This window comes from Rhopalosiphum maidis, chromosome 2, assembly GCF_003676215.2.
Source record: "Rhopalosiphum maidis isolate BTI-1 chromosome 2, ASM367621v3, whole genome shotgun sequence".
NCBI classification, from domain to species: Eukaryota; Metazoa; Arthropoda; class Insecta; order Hemiptera; family Aphididae; genus Rhopalosiphum; species Rhopalosiphum maidis.
The window spans coordinates 49,508,346-49,522,391 of record NC_040878.1 but is presented as its reverse complement, the minus strand read 5'-3'; the positions used below and the strand labels follow the sequence as shown (position 1 = coordinate 49,522,391).

The following is a 14,046-nucleotide window of genomic DNA, read 5'->3' as shown; positions in this document are numbered from 1 at the left end:
CGTAGCTAGAATTTCAACCAATAAGGCAGTGGCATAGCCAATTTTAAATCATTAAAACTCAATTTATAAGGTGTAAGAAATTTAGTTTAAAATGCAAAGGGAGGGCACTTGCTCCACCCCAGCCCACCCTACGCCCATGACTAAGACCAAGACCGTGATGTATGTCATATTCAACAAGTGGTACTGCAAAATCGGACACTAACACTCTGAGACATGCGCAACCGCGACCAGTTTTCTTCTGACAAATGGGTCCAAGGTTTATAGATATAAACCTTGAAATGGGTCAACTTAAACTGATTAGAGTTAGTCCCCTATCACTTATTAGATTCCATCTTTCCTTTATTAATAACTGGTGCAATAAAAAAGTGATTGACCGGTGCTCTGTTATCTGTTACTGTATGTAGTGTGTACTATTATCACAGAATATTCTGTGCTGTTATACCTAATCCACTTTTAATAGTAATGTAACTTACGACTTATGTAACTACATCACATAATAAATATTCAAATATTAATTTGCCTATCATCGTTTGAATATTTTCTTTTAACAGTTCATTTTTCATTTATCTATTCGTCAAAATTTAAAAGTATTAAGTCATAACTTCATTTTTGATATTCTATTATTAGTTATAACCATTACTTACTACTAAATAGTAAATGCTAATACTACTTTACTTAGATACTACAATATTTCTTACCTATGACTTATCTGCCTAAGAGTAAAGTTGTAACATTGTGTTTTTGTTGAATGTTATCAACTACATACAACACCCTTAATATTTGTGTACTTGTCAATGCAAATAATATTAAATTATAATGATTAGATAGCTAATACAGATACATTTTAATCATTTTACACAACATTGAACTACATAATAAAAATAATATACAGCTAAAATGTCTGCCAAGGTAAGATGTGCTTAACTTTTATTTTTGTTTCAATATAAATACGTATTATTGTAGTATTAGATATTATTCTTTAAATCTTAGCTGATATATTTGATTACTGCTGGACGTAATGTGTTATGTTACATTTTCTCCTTTAGGCTAAATAATAATAAAACAGATAGTATAAATATGTACCTATACTTTACAATTTTTTTAACTATACAGCTAGAATTTGCTGTTAAAATGTCTTCTCCGTCATGTGCTGATAAAATACAAGATCAACTGAGCCAAAACGGTATTTCAAAATCTGACATTCATATATCTTATGAAGATAGAACTGTTACTGTTACTACAGATCAGCCATCTTCCGTTATTTTGAATTCTATTGAAGAAACAGGAATTAAAGCAGTACTTAAAGGATATGGAAGTGCTACATGTAAGAATTATATTTTCAGTCTTTATTTTATATTCATTTAATACAACTTTATCTAATTTTTTTCAAGATGACAGGAACTTAGGTGCTGCTGTTGCTATGTTAGGTGGATCAACTGGTTATAGTAAATCAGGTATAAATGGTATTGTTCGGTTTGTTCAGATAAACAATGATGAATGTATAGTGGATGGTACTATTGATGGTTTGTCTCCAGGAAAACACGGCATCCATGTATATGAATGTGGGGATTTATCTAATGGATGTGACAGGTTTGAATGATTAAAATAATTTATTATGATTATTTTAATTTAACTCATTAATTTTTAGGATTGGAGATCATCTTAATTTGAAACAAACATCACATGGCAATCAAACTGATGACCCAAATTTTAGGGTATGATAAAAAAAAAAATTTTTTTATTTACTTTACATTATTATAGAACTTAAGCTTTGCTTTAATGTTCTGCTTTGTCCTTTGGGGCTATAATGAACACAATATAGGTATGACTGGTTTTTAATGAGTTTACCCATACAAGAATTCTAGCTATAATTGGTTGGTACTGTTTATCATTTATCATTATTTGTATTCGGTTTGCTCATTTATACTTATATTACAGCACACAGGTGATTTAGGAAATATCACTGCTAATGAAGATGGAAGGGCAATATTTTACTTTAAAGATAAATTAATAAATGTATCGCATTTAATTGGTCGAGCAGTTGGTATCACAGAAAATGAAGATGATTGTGGTAGAACCAAAATTAATACATCACATATTGATGGAAATAGCGGAAAAAAGTAAATTAATATTCATAATTGATTAATTAAAAAACAAAATATATATTATTTGAATAAATACTTGCTTAGGTTATAAATTATATTTACTCACTTGGTGATTGGGCATAAGTTATTGTAAGCTGTGATTAAGATATTAAATATACCTAAGCATACCTTAACTGACACAGACAGAGATTCTCATTATCTTCCTCCTTTATTAAAAAAAAAATGATTGTTTAAAAAAATGTATTAACACTTATTAACCTATAATAATACACTTAAATTTAAAATTTAAAAAAGTTATAATTAGATATATTTTATTTACATATTAAATTAATTCTTATTATTTTTTTCAGTAAAATCTTTAATTACATAATCATAAATTATTATTAATTTATAATTATATGATTTGTTTATATTTTTCTGATTATTAAAGGCAGAGGACACAAATTATTATTACTAATAATACTTATTTACAAATACTAGTAGTCCTCTGCCCTGATCATCAGTAATCATTTTCTATTTTAACAATTAAACTATAATTGTTTTATTTTTACAGAATTGCTTGTGGTATTATTGCTAGATCTTCCGGTTTATTTGAAAACAACAAAAAGATATGTGCTTGTGATGGTGTAACACTTTGGGAAGAAAGAGATGTACCATTAGCTGGGCCCGGTAGACAAAGAAAAATATAATGTTAGAATTATAGGTATACTTATTTTTTTTAAAATACGCATATTACAAGAATACAGGTGTTAGAATATTTAACCAAATAATTGTTATTTTTAATATTTTAGTATTAAGAAAAAGTGCAATACTTCTAAAGGTAATATGGTAATATTCTTATAACTGTTTTGGTAATGGCTAAAATAATCACTCTAGCGACAAAATATCCTTGTACCAATTATATTTTTGTGTTTATATTCTATACATGTTTTATCGATATGAATTATGAAATAATCAAGTAATAAAGATTTTAGTGTAAGCGTATTTTTTTTTTGCATATAGATAAAAAAAAAGATAACAAAAATATAAAAAAGTGCATGGTGATGATAATAATATTGCATTTTTACACAAATATTATAATATATGTACAATTAGAATGTGTGACAATGATATTTTATTTTTTAACTTGAATAATAAAATAATAAATAATTTAAAACACAATTGGCAAGAAGACTTTTTACTGTTTACAATAATTTTAAATCAAGAACTAGTAAAATAGTTTCTTTGTAAAATAACACTTCATCTTTTCATCTTATAAAATAAAAAAATATTTACTAAAAATTCAGCATTTATTTTGTAGAGTATTACATTATATATTTATATCTGAAGTAGAATCGAGGCAAGCTTTAGTAGAAGTAGGATTAGACGAATCAAAGGTTATTGTTTGCATAGCCTCAGTAACAAGTTGTTGCAAATTTTTTGGTAGAGTATTCATTTCATTAGGATACTTATCAAAATTAATATCTGAAAAATAATAATAATAATAATAATAATAAGTAACATATTTAGAGGAACTTTTTCGGTGAGTGTAAAAATATTTTTATAGCATTCAGATCTAATTAGACAGCAGATAATTTATAATCAAGTAGTCAATTAACTTGAGAAAAACTTTAAATAGCTTAAATAACAAAAAAACTGTTGCCTTGTTTTACTACAGTATTTTATAATAAATAGCTGAACAATGTAAAAAAATATTGTTTTTTCACAAAAGACCTATACATAGGTACTTTTTTTTAATAATAATTATATCATAAACACAATATAAACCAGGGGTGGCCAACTTGCAACTCACCATCTTATTTATAAAAAATTAAAATTTACTGATTATTATAAAATTTATATTTTTTGGTTTACAAATTTTATAATAAAAAAAATTACCATATTATAAAAAAAATAAATATATATTTATAAGTATTTTTACTATTGATTTTTATATGGCCCACAAACACATTCTTGTTAGTCACCCCTGGGTAGATGATAATAAATTCTTACTTTTAATTATAGAATCATCTTCTTTATAAATTAAGCAAGTATTCGGTTCTAAAATAAAACAAAAATATAATTTTATAACATTAGTACATTAATTAATATTATATTGTTACTACCTGTTATCATAATATTTAAAGAATAAGGATTATTATCAAGTATTGTCATAATAAGAAGTTGGTTTTAAAGCAAGCCTGATCCCTATAATAATAATATTTGATAGCTTCTATCAAAAGTTTCATTGTATGAACAGTGCAATAGTAATTAATACTCATGGGCGGAACTACGAACTGGGTCATGGTCCAAGCTAATTGGCTCTGTATTAATGTATAAATTTGCTAAGAGCGTATTATTTTAAATGTAATACAATAAATTACTTATATTAAACATCTGTACTGTAATAAAAAAAAATTGGTGTTCCCTATCGCCCTCCTCCCTTTCCTTAGGATATTATAGGTACCAAATGAAAATATCTAGTTCCGATTATGTTAATTCTAATTATTAAACTATTGAGAAAAAAATTATATTAGATACTATTTACATAATATATGCATTATATAGTATTAGGTAGACCTGGCTCATGACATATTTTATTAAGAGTAATTTTTACTAGGACATATTTTTATTTTTTTAGTTATTAATCCCATTATAAATTATAACTGTTTTTTTAAAAATAAAATATTTTAAAGAATTAACTTAAAATTGTCTAGTTGATATTTAAAGAATTTTACAGTTTTATTTTACTAACCATCCATAGAACTTGTTTCAATATCAGTTTCATCAGATGTATTTGAACATTCATTCAACAAAACCAGTGAAGGAAACATAATGGCTTCTCCTTGGTTAATTGTTTTTAACTTTTTTTCCAAGTCTTCTAATCGTTTAGCCAATACTCTAAACATTACATAATATTACATATATTATAAATATACCAAATTATATATAACAATACTTATTTGTCTTTTTCTGATGATTAAGCGCTATACTTTTATCTTGCAATGCTTCAAACAATGTCTGACATAACTTTCTTAAATCTGAAAGTGTTGTGCTGTTTGAAAACAAAGCTTGAATATTTCCAGTTTCCAAAATTTGTTGCACTAATTTAAAATAAAATTAAAATTTTTTGATATAAATATTAGTATAACTTTAATATTACTCACTCTGTTTGCAAGCTATTACTTTACGAGTTATCGAATTATTAGCAGATAATAAAGATAAATCATCATTTGTTTTTGATGTACTCTAAAATAATAACATTTTATAAAATGAATACATTTTAATAGCAAATCTAAATAATATGAACTATAAATATAGTAGAACATTAATTGTAATGAAGCGTTATTGTTAATTTTAAGCATAACAAATATTACATCAAATAAACAAGTTAGTAAATTATTAAAAAATAAATACACTACATCATAATTAAAATATTTCTCATTGGATTGTAAAAATGTAATTATTATAATATAAGTAATTTTTAAATAAACCCAGTAAATGCATTCAAGAACTCTGAAGACTATAAATATACTAATTATTGATGTCATATTGTCATGCGAGTTAGATAACAAATCTGTACTAAAGCAAAGCATTATATCAACTTTAAAGAAAAAAGAAAAATAGTTTTAAAAATTAAATAATGGTTTTAGTAGAAGTTATTAAAATAATGATTGCTATTGCAAAAATTAAGTTATATTGTGTAAAAATGTAATGCTTGCCTGTTATTTTCTCTTTTCATTTCAGCATGAAATTATTTTTGCTATATAAATAACCATGTACTCTGCCACTTTATTTTTATATATAAATTATAGATAGTATAATAAACATGAAATAGTGCATTTTTCAAAAAGTCAAAATGTGTAATTACAAATTATAACAAACAAAATCAAAATTATTTGTATTTACAACAGAATATTTGTTTTCTGCGCGCATAACACTTATTTAATGTCAATTAAAAATATTAGGCAATTAACTAAAAATGTATTGCAATGAAATCATATCATTCGATATTAATTAATTTTTTGAAAAAAAAAAAGAAGAAAAAATGTGCACAAAAATATTAATACAAAATAATATCAAATATGGCATAAACTACACGAATCAATCATTGTATATATACATATAATTTAATAACCCATGTCAGCTCATCAACTGAACAATATAAACAGTCTACATTCAAAAATTGTACTGTAAGAAACTGTAAAAGGACATAAACCTGGTAAAATGAGTTTGTTTTCCTTAACATTTCCTTTTCGGCGATCTCTAACTGCAGTCTTTCATTTAAATACCTAAATATTATACAATTGATATTTTTTTAATTCATTCTAAGTTTCATTCATTTTGAAAAACCTACTTGTTTTCTAATAGTAAACTATCAATATCTAATACACGTTGATTTTTATTAGCATTTAAAGAGGCTGCTAATTGATGATTTAACCGTCTTATTTTACTTCGAGCTCCATCTCGTTCAGTGATTAATTCTTGTTTATCATCCAGTAATAAACCAAAATCAAGCTTTAATTGCTGATACTAAAAGTGAACAGAAAATGATTTTTTTTAATATATTTAAAATTTTTATATTTAAATGATAATATATACCTTTGAATGTATTATTTCTAAATTTTTAACTAATTCTTCTTTACTATCGGAGCTTGTTAATATTGTATTGATACAATCTTTGACAAAACCACCAGTTCTTAAAACCTTTAAAAAAATTTTTAAACATATTTTTTTTTTTAATAATCATTATTAAATATTATAAACTAGTATTATTATTAAATATATATATATATAAATATTTTTTTGATGGAAGTTGTCCAATTTCTCTTTGGTGACTTATTTAAATTTTTATAATATGTGATTCTATCTAGTTTATTACTTAGTTACTTAAACTATAATTAACATCACTTTAAGTACATTCCAAACTAAGATTCTCCTATTTATGTTTCTTTTGTGTAGTATTGATAATTCTTTCCACTACTTGATATTTTTTTTATTTTAAGCAGACATTTTTTACTGCCTGCTCTTAATTGAAGTTTTCAATATACTTATTTGATTATATCAATAAATTATTTAAAATGTCTTACTTGGTTGTCACCTTGAGCATCCTGTAATTTTTGACGTATATCCTCTACTTCTAATCTCAGTTTCTTATTTTCTTCTCTTAGTTGGTTCACAAGTTTATCATAATTCAATTGGTAATTCTAAATTATGTAAAAATGTAATTTTAGTAGAAAATCAATTTTTTTAAATAAATTATTTTACTCTATTGTATGTATTATGTAGCATTTTATTTTCCAAAATTATTTTCAAATGATCACGTTCTATTCGACATTTCTCTAATTCTTCGCTTAATAACGTGAGAGCTACAGACTTGCTATTCAATTTCCGTTCTAAGGCAGTACTCTGTGTAATTTCATAATTTCAAAGAATTAACATACATTGTACGAACTACCAAATATAATGAATGCAATTCAGTAGCATACATTATATTTCAAAAATATCGACTAGAAAGTTATATAGGTACATCATATTTTATGTAAAAATCACTTACATCCATTTTAGAAAATTAAATTATTGACTTTTAAATGTATTGCGTTGGTTATTATTTATTTTAACATATGTTACAACGTTGAAGATGTGCTAGAACTTTAGTTTTTTTAAATTACTATTTAAAATTATAATTAATAATTAATAAATAATGTTTTAATACAATAATTAATGATTTATTATTGTGTATTATTTTTATGAAATAAATCAGCCTAAAGCTAGCACATCATCTGTCATCATTATTTGACAATTATTAATTATTGTAATTATACAATAGCTTACAAAAAATACAAAACACTGAGTTTAAATCTATAATGCAGTATGTACTATGCAACATAGAATATGACATAAATATAATGTATGAATTTAATGAGTGATACATAGATAAATATAATGTACAATATGCATGGTTCAGTGGTATTATGGTAATTTTAACATTATTACTGTTCTATGATAACACGAATTTTAGTCTGATAAAATAAATAAAGTGATAACTGATAACCATAAGCGATATAATTTAATATATCCCCCTTGCGATCAATAATATTAAATTAAGCGATGATCACGGCTTTATGGTTTATCTAAGTGGTCACTACCATTTTGTGCTAAACTCTAAAGCCACGCCGCCGCGGTGATGGTCATAAATTCATAACACAGAAATCGTTATTAATTAACTTATAATATGTTACTTACATTAATACAAATTTCCTTATTCCTTATATTATGATGTTTCTGTGATCAATGATCATAAGGTAGGTTTATACCATAAAGTATAGATAATGAATTCTATGGTCATTTGTCACCATTTAATACAAGTTGGTGAAATTTTAACTTGCATTACCATTGTACTTTTATCTTAAGTTATTACTATTTAGTTCTAACTATTAGCACAAGTTCTTGACCAACAAAACTACAATGCAAAATATTATACTTTAATTTTTAATATTCAAAATTCTGATATATATTTCTTTCTCTACTGTGTGCTTGTAAATTCAAACTTTATTAACACAGAGCAATACTTGAATAAATTGACATGATTTATAAGTTGTGTGGTATACCCAGTGGTCTTCAACCTTTTTGACCTCACTACCATTTTTTTAGCCTACATTTCTCGTGATCCACATAAGCTTTGTAAAAAAGCAAAATTTCTATTATATATACTATTTACTAAATGTGGTTTGCTGAGCACTATGTTGTTGAAAATCAATATGGCAGTATCCAACAGAGTATTCCAGTCGACAATTTTCATAAATTAACATATATACTGGAAATTAGGGTGTTATATTATATTTGTATAGAATTAATTACCATTAGTATGGTATATACCATTAATATTATATTAAAGTCTGTGCAACGAAAACTGGCTGGTAACCCCAAATCCACCCCCCATGAAACTGCCGTTAACCGCAAGTTCTTACCAGCTAGTGTTAGTTGAGTAGACTTAAGTATTTAAAATCAAAACTTATGGTTAAATTTAACATTTTATATTGTATGACTAGGATCGAGAAATAAAAATTATGCAAGATGAAAAATATTTTTTTTAATTATTTCTTATTAAGAATTTCTACATACATTAATGTCATCATACAACTTAAATGTATGTAAATGTATGTAACAAAAACACAATACAACAAAATAGTATTTTACTAAAATATGCTGTAATTTTAACTTATAAATAAAATGTAAAACTTAAAAATAGTAAACATTTAAGTTAAAGATTAAAATTGTTTATATTATTTTCACTTTTACTGTAATTAAAAATATTTTATTTGTTTTTATCGAAGTGAATTAAAAAATTAAATTAAGATACACAAATATATTATATATACACACACAATGCATTATATTAACATTAGATTAATTATATAGGATTTAAACTAATACATACTATACTAATTATTTAATAACGGTATTTAGTAGAGTAATCTTTAGGAGAAACAACTAAACCACGTCCTTTTCTGGCACCTCTATACACTGTTTCAACGATATCTATCATTTCTTGTTTGTCTTCAAGTGCCCAATTAATTTTATTGTTATTTCCGGTACCCAAATCAATCATAATGTGTTTGTTGCGGAAGAAAAACATAACTGTACATGGATCATACAATTCATACCTAAATTAAATATAATCAATAATAGATATATTATGTATAATAATAATTAATAAAATATTTTATTTAAAATTACATTTTATTAAAATCTGGTACTTTGGTGATGTCAACTAAATATATAACTGCAAAGTTTTTCACCTTTTCTGCAATATTATATAAAACTTCATCCATTTTCATACATGTAGGATCCCAATCGTGACCAAAACGAATAACCTGTTAATCAAAATAATTCAAATATATTACATATATTAAGTCATTGTTATAATAAAGTATGGATTTTTAATGAATAAAAACTATGGAAAAAAAGAATAGAGATCCTGAAAATCATGCCGCCTCATGCAAAAATGGGGGTAGGTTTCCCAATGACTTCAGTCCTTAGGACCTAGACGGCTAGATTAGTCAATAATTTATACTATCATAGTCACACCTAACAACATATCTATACCTAAGTAAATATTAGGTACTCTAGGTTATATTATTGAGAAATTGTTTAAAATGTGAGAAAAAATTGGCGGGTGGGTACTTATTTAAGGTTACACAACATTATACAAATAATTGATAAAATACTTTCATTTTCATTTTGAGGGTGGTTTTGGATAGCAAACTAGATATAGTTTGTACTTTAGAAAGGTTAAAACTAACAATTCCCAATACTTTTTTTGGGAAAAGCAAACAAAAAATTAAGTAAACTGGGATTTTTACACAAATCCAATATTATTATTAAAATATTTGTTTTGTAACCGTAGTTACCAAAATTTAAACAGTATTCACTAAGAATTGTTTTCTACTGTAGATAATTGGTTATCATTGTAAAAAATTGCAAAAAAAAAAATGTTAACAATTTACAATTCACTCCTAATATACAGCAGAGCAGTACCCACTTGGACTTGCCTACCTATTTAAAATTATATTTTGTATTTTTATCAAAGCTTTCTAATATAATATAATATTCTATAATACCAACTAATTATGTTAATTATAGCATTCCAAAATGTTTCCAAGTGTATCATTTCTGAAACTAAACATCAAAAAGATAATATCCAATATACTACTATAATATCTTCATGATTATTGTGATTTCAAAATAAACAAATCTACTAATATTTATAAAAAAAAAAAAACAGTCTTTTATTTATAAAATAAAATTAGCTTTTATCTTAAGTACTATAAGCAGTATAAGCCAATGTTTAATTTAAAATTGATTTAAATTTTTAAATTAAATTAAAGAAAAATATTAATATGTTAGTTTTTAATCATTTACAAATCTTCAACTTGAATTGATGGAAAAAGGTAAATAGATTCAAAATCAATACTTATTCTAATTACATTTAAATATTAGTAAACCATTATACTTACAACCACCCTATCTTCCTCCGAAAGAATTGCTTGATCGACTTGCCAGCCGTTAAACAAATGCGCTAACATATAAGACATATTAAATGATTTACAATAACTTTTTCTTGAGCAGTGAGGTCTTGTTTTACGTCAAAAATGTACTACAATATTAAAATTTAATTTAATATGTACAATTGTCAATTTTGAAGTCCTGTTTTATGATTGTAACTTGTAAGTAAAGTAGTAGCGTTGAACAATAACAAATACGATATGTATAGTTGCAGTATCACACAACAATATTGATAATCATTATCACTTTTTCCTATCATTGGAAATCACGGACAATATAGAAAAAATATTGGATGTCTCCAAAATCGGTTGGTAGTCTTGGAAATGTTCGTTATTATCGCGAATAATTGTTCTGTGATGATAATAGTGTAGTACTTTTGCACGGTCTTATATAAGACTGTGAACTTTTGTAATTTGTAACTCTGTTCAAGACTATTAATCAGTAATCACCGCGAACAAGAGTTAGTCCATGCCACGATTTAAGATATCTTAAATTGTGGTCCATGCTAAATGCTGATCAATGTTTACAGATGTACTCTATAAACACTACAGTACCAATTTTTTGTAAATTTTGCTACCTACTGCACACTTTACCATTTTTTTTTTTAGCATATCAAGACAAACATCTTTTATGGGTTGTAACTAGTAAACACAAACTTTTTTCCGTCTATTTGTCATTTGCTGCTGCACACACAAGTATGGACTGCTTATTAAACAGTATAAGCATAGACATATTAATATGTCTATGAGTATAAGCCTTGAATGCTAATGAGTAATCACCATAATATCATGAATATTCTCATAATAGTCTAATTTATAGTGAAATCAATTTAATTAATTTAATCTGTTCGGTACAATTTGCAACGGTTGGCAACAACGGGTTTTTTCTATTAAATTTTCAAAAACTTCCAAATGGACGAACAATTTTGTCCCTCCATTGCCCCTCTATAATTTAATGTTTAAACTTAAAAGTTTAAAATATGCAAGTAAATAAAGAAATTAAAAATTAGTATTAATAAGTGTGATAATAATAAATTAGGTAGGTATATTTTTTGATTATTTATTTAGAAATCTAACATATTATAACCAAAACATTTTTAGCAATACTTTCCTGAAAATATGGTACCCTAGGAAAAAATGAAACGGTAAAAACGACAAATGCATTTTACTCTATAATTCCAAATATTAGTTAAAGTATAAATAATAATAACAATAAACCATAGTTATCGAATAGTACACACTCAGCCACTCAGGTATCATTGCATTAACAAATATAACTTACATATTATTACTTATTTAATATAGTTATTAAATCAAAACCGTAAGTGCAAAAATTAATATAAATGTAAAGTTTATTTCAACAAACGTGCTTTTGAATTTCTATATATTATATTTATGAAGGCAATTATTTCGATAACTTTTAACAAAAATTACGTTTTTCACCTTGTTGTTTTTGACCTATAGTTTTTTTCCGTGTCATTTTTTACCTATTATCGAGTAAACATACATAAATGCCCCACCAGAAAAAAATTTCACCCGGTATCACCCCCTTAATAAAAAATATCTGGCGCCGCTGATTATAATAGTATATATTAAAGCACTTAAGTACAGATCGTGTACCTACAAAAACATTATTTAGAAATTTAGATACAGCAATACCTTTGTCGCCTTGATTATTTTTCAGACTTTGATTGACATTTTTTACTATATTAATTGCAAAAGTTAATAGTTATATTAAACTTTTTAAGATATTTAGTATAATACATTCATATCATCGTATATTGTATAAGCATTTTGTGCGGTATCTCAAGTCTATTTTTAGAATAATTTTTAGTATTTTTTTTAATAAATCAATAGTTGTTTCATGTATACCTCCCCATATACAAATACCATAATTAATTATGAATTATTGAATTCTATTAATGCTTGATACGAGTACACTACCATAGGCGGAGATTTAATTGAATTTTAGGAGGGGGGGCTTAAATCTTTCTTTACAAAATAAGCCGCGGGGGCTTTGCCCCCACGCTCCCTCACTATTATCAATATATACAGGGGACGCCGTTTATAAGACTCACAGATACAAAGTTCAGTCGCTTATTAGACTCAAAATCATCTGAAACGATCCGGACGTATCCAAATACATTATAAAAATTCGGTCATAAGACTCACCACTTCGTTTATAACACTCAAATTTCGTAAAAAAATATACAGTTTTGGTTAAAATTTAGAAATAAATTGGTTTTTAAAAATTACATATTTTTTGGGTTATTTCTGGTTTCAATTCATGCTTTTTAATGTGTGTATTTACAACAAATTTTATCGCATTTCACATTTTTTGCAATTATTGTTATTGTAATACGAGTACGAGAAATATATTTTCGAAATATTAATACTCAAAACAAACTAAAATTACAAATATTTTTCATAAATAATAAATACATTATACATCTTTTATAATAATTTTTATAATATGTATTATAATTTTAATTTCTTTATCAGAATTTTTAAATGTATTAAATAATAGTTATGTAATATGTAATATTATATGTATTAAAGTAAATTAAAATTAAAGCAAAATATATAGTAAAATGAAATTCATAAATATGTAATTCAATTTTTTTTCCACTTCGCCTATATAATTCATTCGGTTATAAGACTCACTTAGTGCTGGTCCCAAAGTGAGTCTTTAAGCAGCGTCCTACTGTATTACCTCCAATACGAGTTAACTACTAAATAACCAACTAATAATTACAAACTAAAAAGAAAACCTACTAAATGCGCATTACTAACTACATATGTACTATAAAATCATTTATTTATAATACAATAAATATTTTATTATTTTAGTATAATAAACCTATTTTGATCAGCAAATATATTAATAATGTTCT

The 14,046-nt window shown here is 25.2% G+C and overlaps 3 protein-coding genes across 5 annotated transcripts; 1 reads left to right on the top strand and 2 right to left on the bottom strand.

The window, feature by feature from the left end:
• Nucleotides 1-384: 384 nt before the first annotated feature.
• Nucleotides 385-3,089, top strand: LOC113551823 (copper chaperone for superoxide dismutase). 3 transcript variants are annotated; one of them, XM_026954338.1, is made up of 7 exons: nt 385-909; nt 1,114-1,324; nt 1,392-1,454; nt 1,536-1,590; nt 1,649-1,715; nt 1,939-2,120; nt 2,659-3,089. In XM_026954338.1, exons 1-7 carry the CDS (start codon nt 898-900, stop codon nt 2,792-2,794), a joined length of 726 nt encoding a protein of 241 aa, XP_026810139.1. In that variant the 5' UTR covers nt 385-897; the 3' UTR covers nt 2,795-3,089. The 3 variants fall into 3 exon arrangements, with proteins under 3 accessions (XP_026810139.1, XP_026810138.1, XP_026810137.1); XM_026954337.1 differs by having other exon boundaries at nt 392-909; nt 1,392-1,590; nt 2,659-2,808; nt 2,897-3,089; XM_026954336.1 differs by having other exon boundaries at nt 393-909; nt 1,392-1,590.
• A 286-nt stretch (nt 3,090-3,375) lies between these two features.
• On the bottom strand, nt 3,376-8,003 carry LOC113553576 (coiled-coil domain-containing protein 149). Its single transcript, XM_026956964.1, has 11 exons — nt 7,642-8,003; nt 7,353-7,493; nt 7,175-7,291; nt 6,687-6,791; nt 6,442-6,617; nt 6,304-6,376; nt 5,252-5,333; nt 5,044-5,188; nt 4,840-4,985; nt 4,098-4,145; nt 3,376-3,569 (listed from the first exon to the last, which is right to left on the bottom strand). The coding sequence occupies exons 1-11, from the start codon at nt 7,645-7,647 to the stop codon at nt 3,415-3,417; spliced, it is 1,194 nt and encodes a 397-aa protein (XP_026812765.1). The 5' UTR covers nt 7,648-8,003; the 3' UTR covers nt 3,376-3,414.
• A 1,422-nt stretch (nt 8,004-9,425) lies between these two features.
• Nucleotides 9,426-11,182, bottom strand: LOC113553373 (thioredoxin-like protein 4A). Its single transcript, XM_026956681.1, has 3 exons — nt 11,105-11,182; nt 9,825-9,961; nt 9,426-9,751 (listed from the first exon to the last, which is right to left on the bottom strand). Exons 1-3 carry the CDS (start codon nt 11,180-11,182, stop codon nt 9,538-9,540), a joined length of 429 nt encoding a protein of 142 aa, XP_026812482.1. The 3' UTR covers nt 9,426-9,537.
• Between the last annotated feature and the right edge of the window lie 2,864 nt (nt 11,183-14,046).

Coding starts and splice junctions, on each gene's coding strand:
- LOC113551823 (XM_026954337.1), top strand. Junction 1,325..1,391: donor AGGATATGGAAGTGCTACAT/GTAAGAATTATA, acceptor ATTTTTTTCAAG/ATGACAGGAACTTAGGTGCT. Junction 1,591..1,648: donor TTATCTAATGGATGTGACAG/GTTTGAATGATT, acceptor ATTAATTTTTAG/GATTGGAGATCATCTTAATT.
- LOC113553576 (XM_026956964.1), bottom strand. Junction 6,377..6,441: donor AGTTTACTATTAGAAAACAA/GTAGGTTTTTCA, acceptor TATAATATTTAG/GTATTTAAATGAAAGACTGC. Junction 5,334..6,303: donor AAACAAACTCATTTTACCAG/GTTTATGTCCTT, acceptor TTATTATTTTAG/AGTACATCAAAAACAAATGA.
- LOC113553373 (XM_026956681.1), bottom strand. CDS start 11,182: ATGTCTTATATGTTAGCGCATTTGTTTAACGGCTGGCAAGTCGATCAA. Junction 9,962..11,104: donor CGGAGGAAGATAGGGTGGTT/GTAAGTATAATG, acceptor TTTGATTAACAG/GTTATTCGTTTTGGTCACGA. Junction 9,752..9,824: donor GTACCAGATTTTAATAAAAT/GTAATTTTAAAT, acceptor TATTTAATTTAG/GTATGAATTGTATGATCCAT.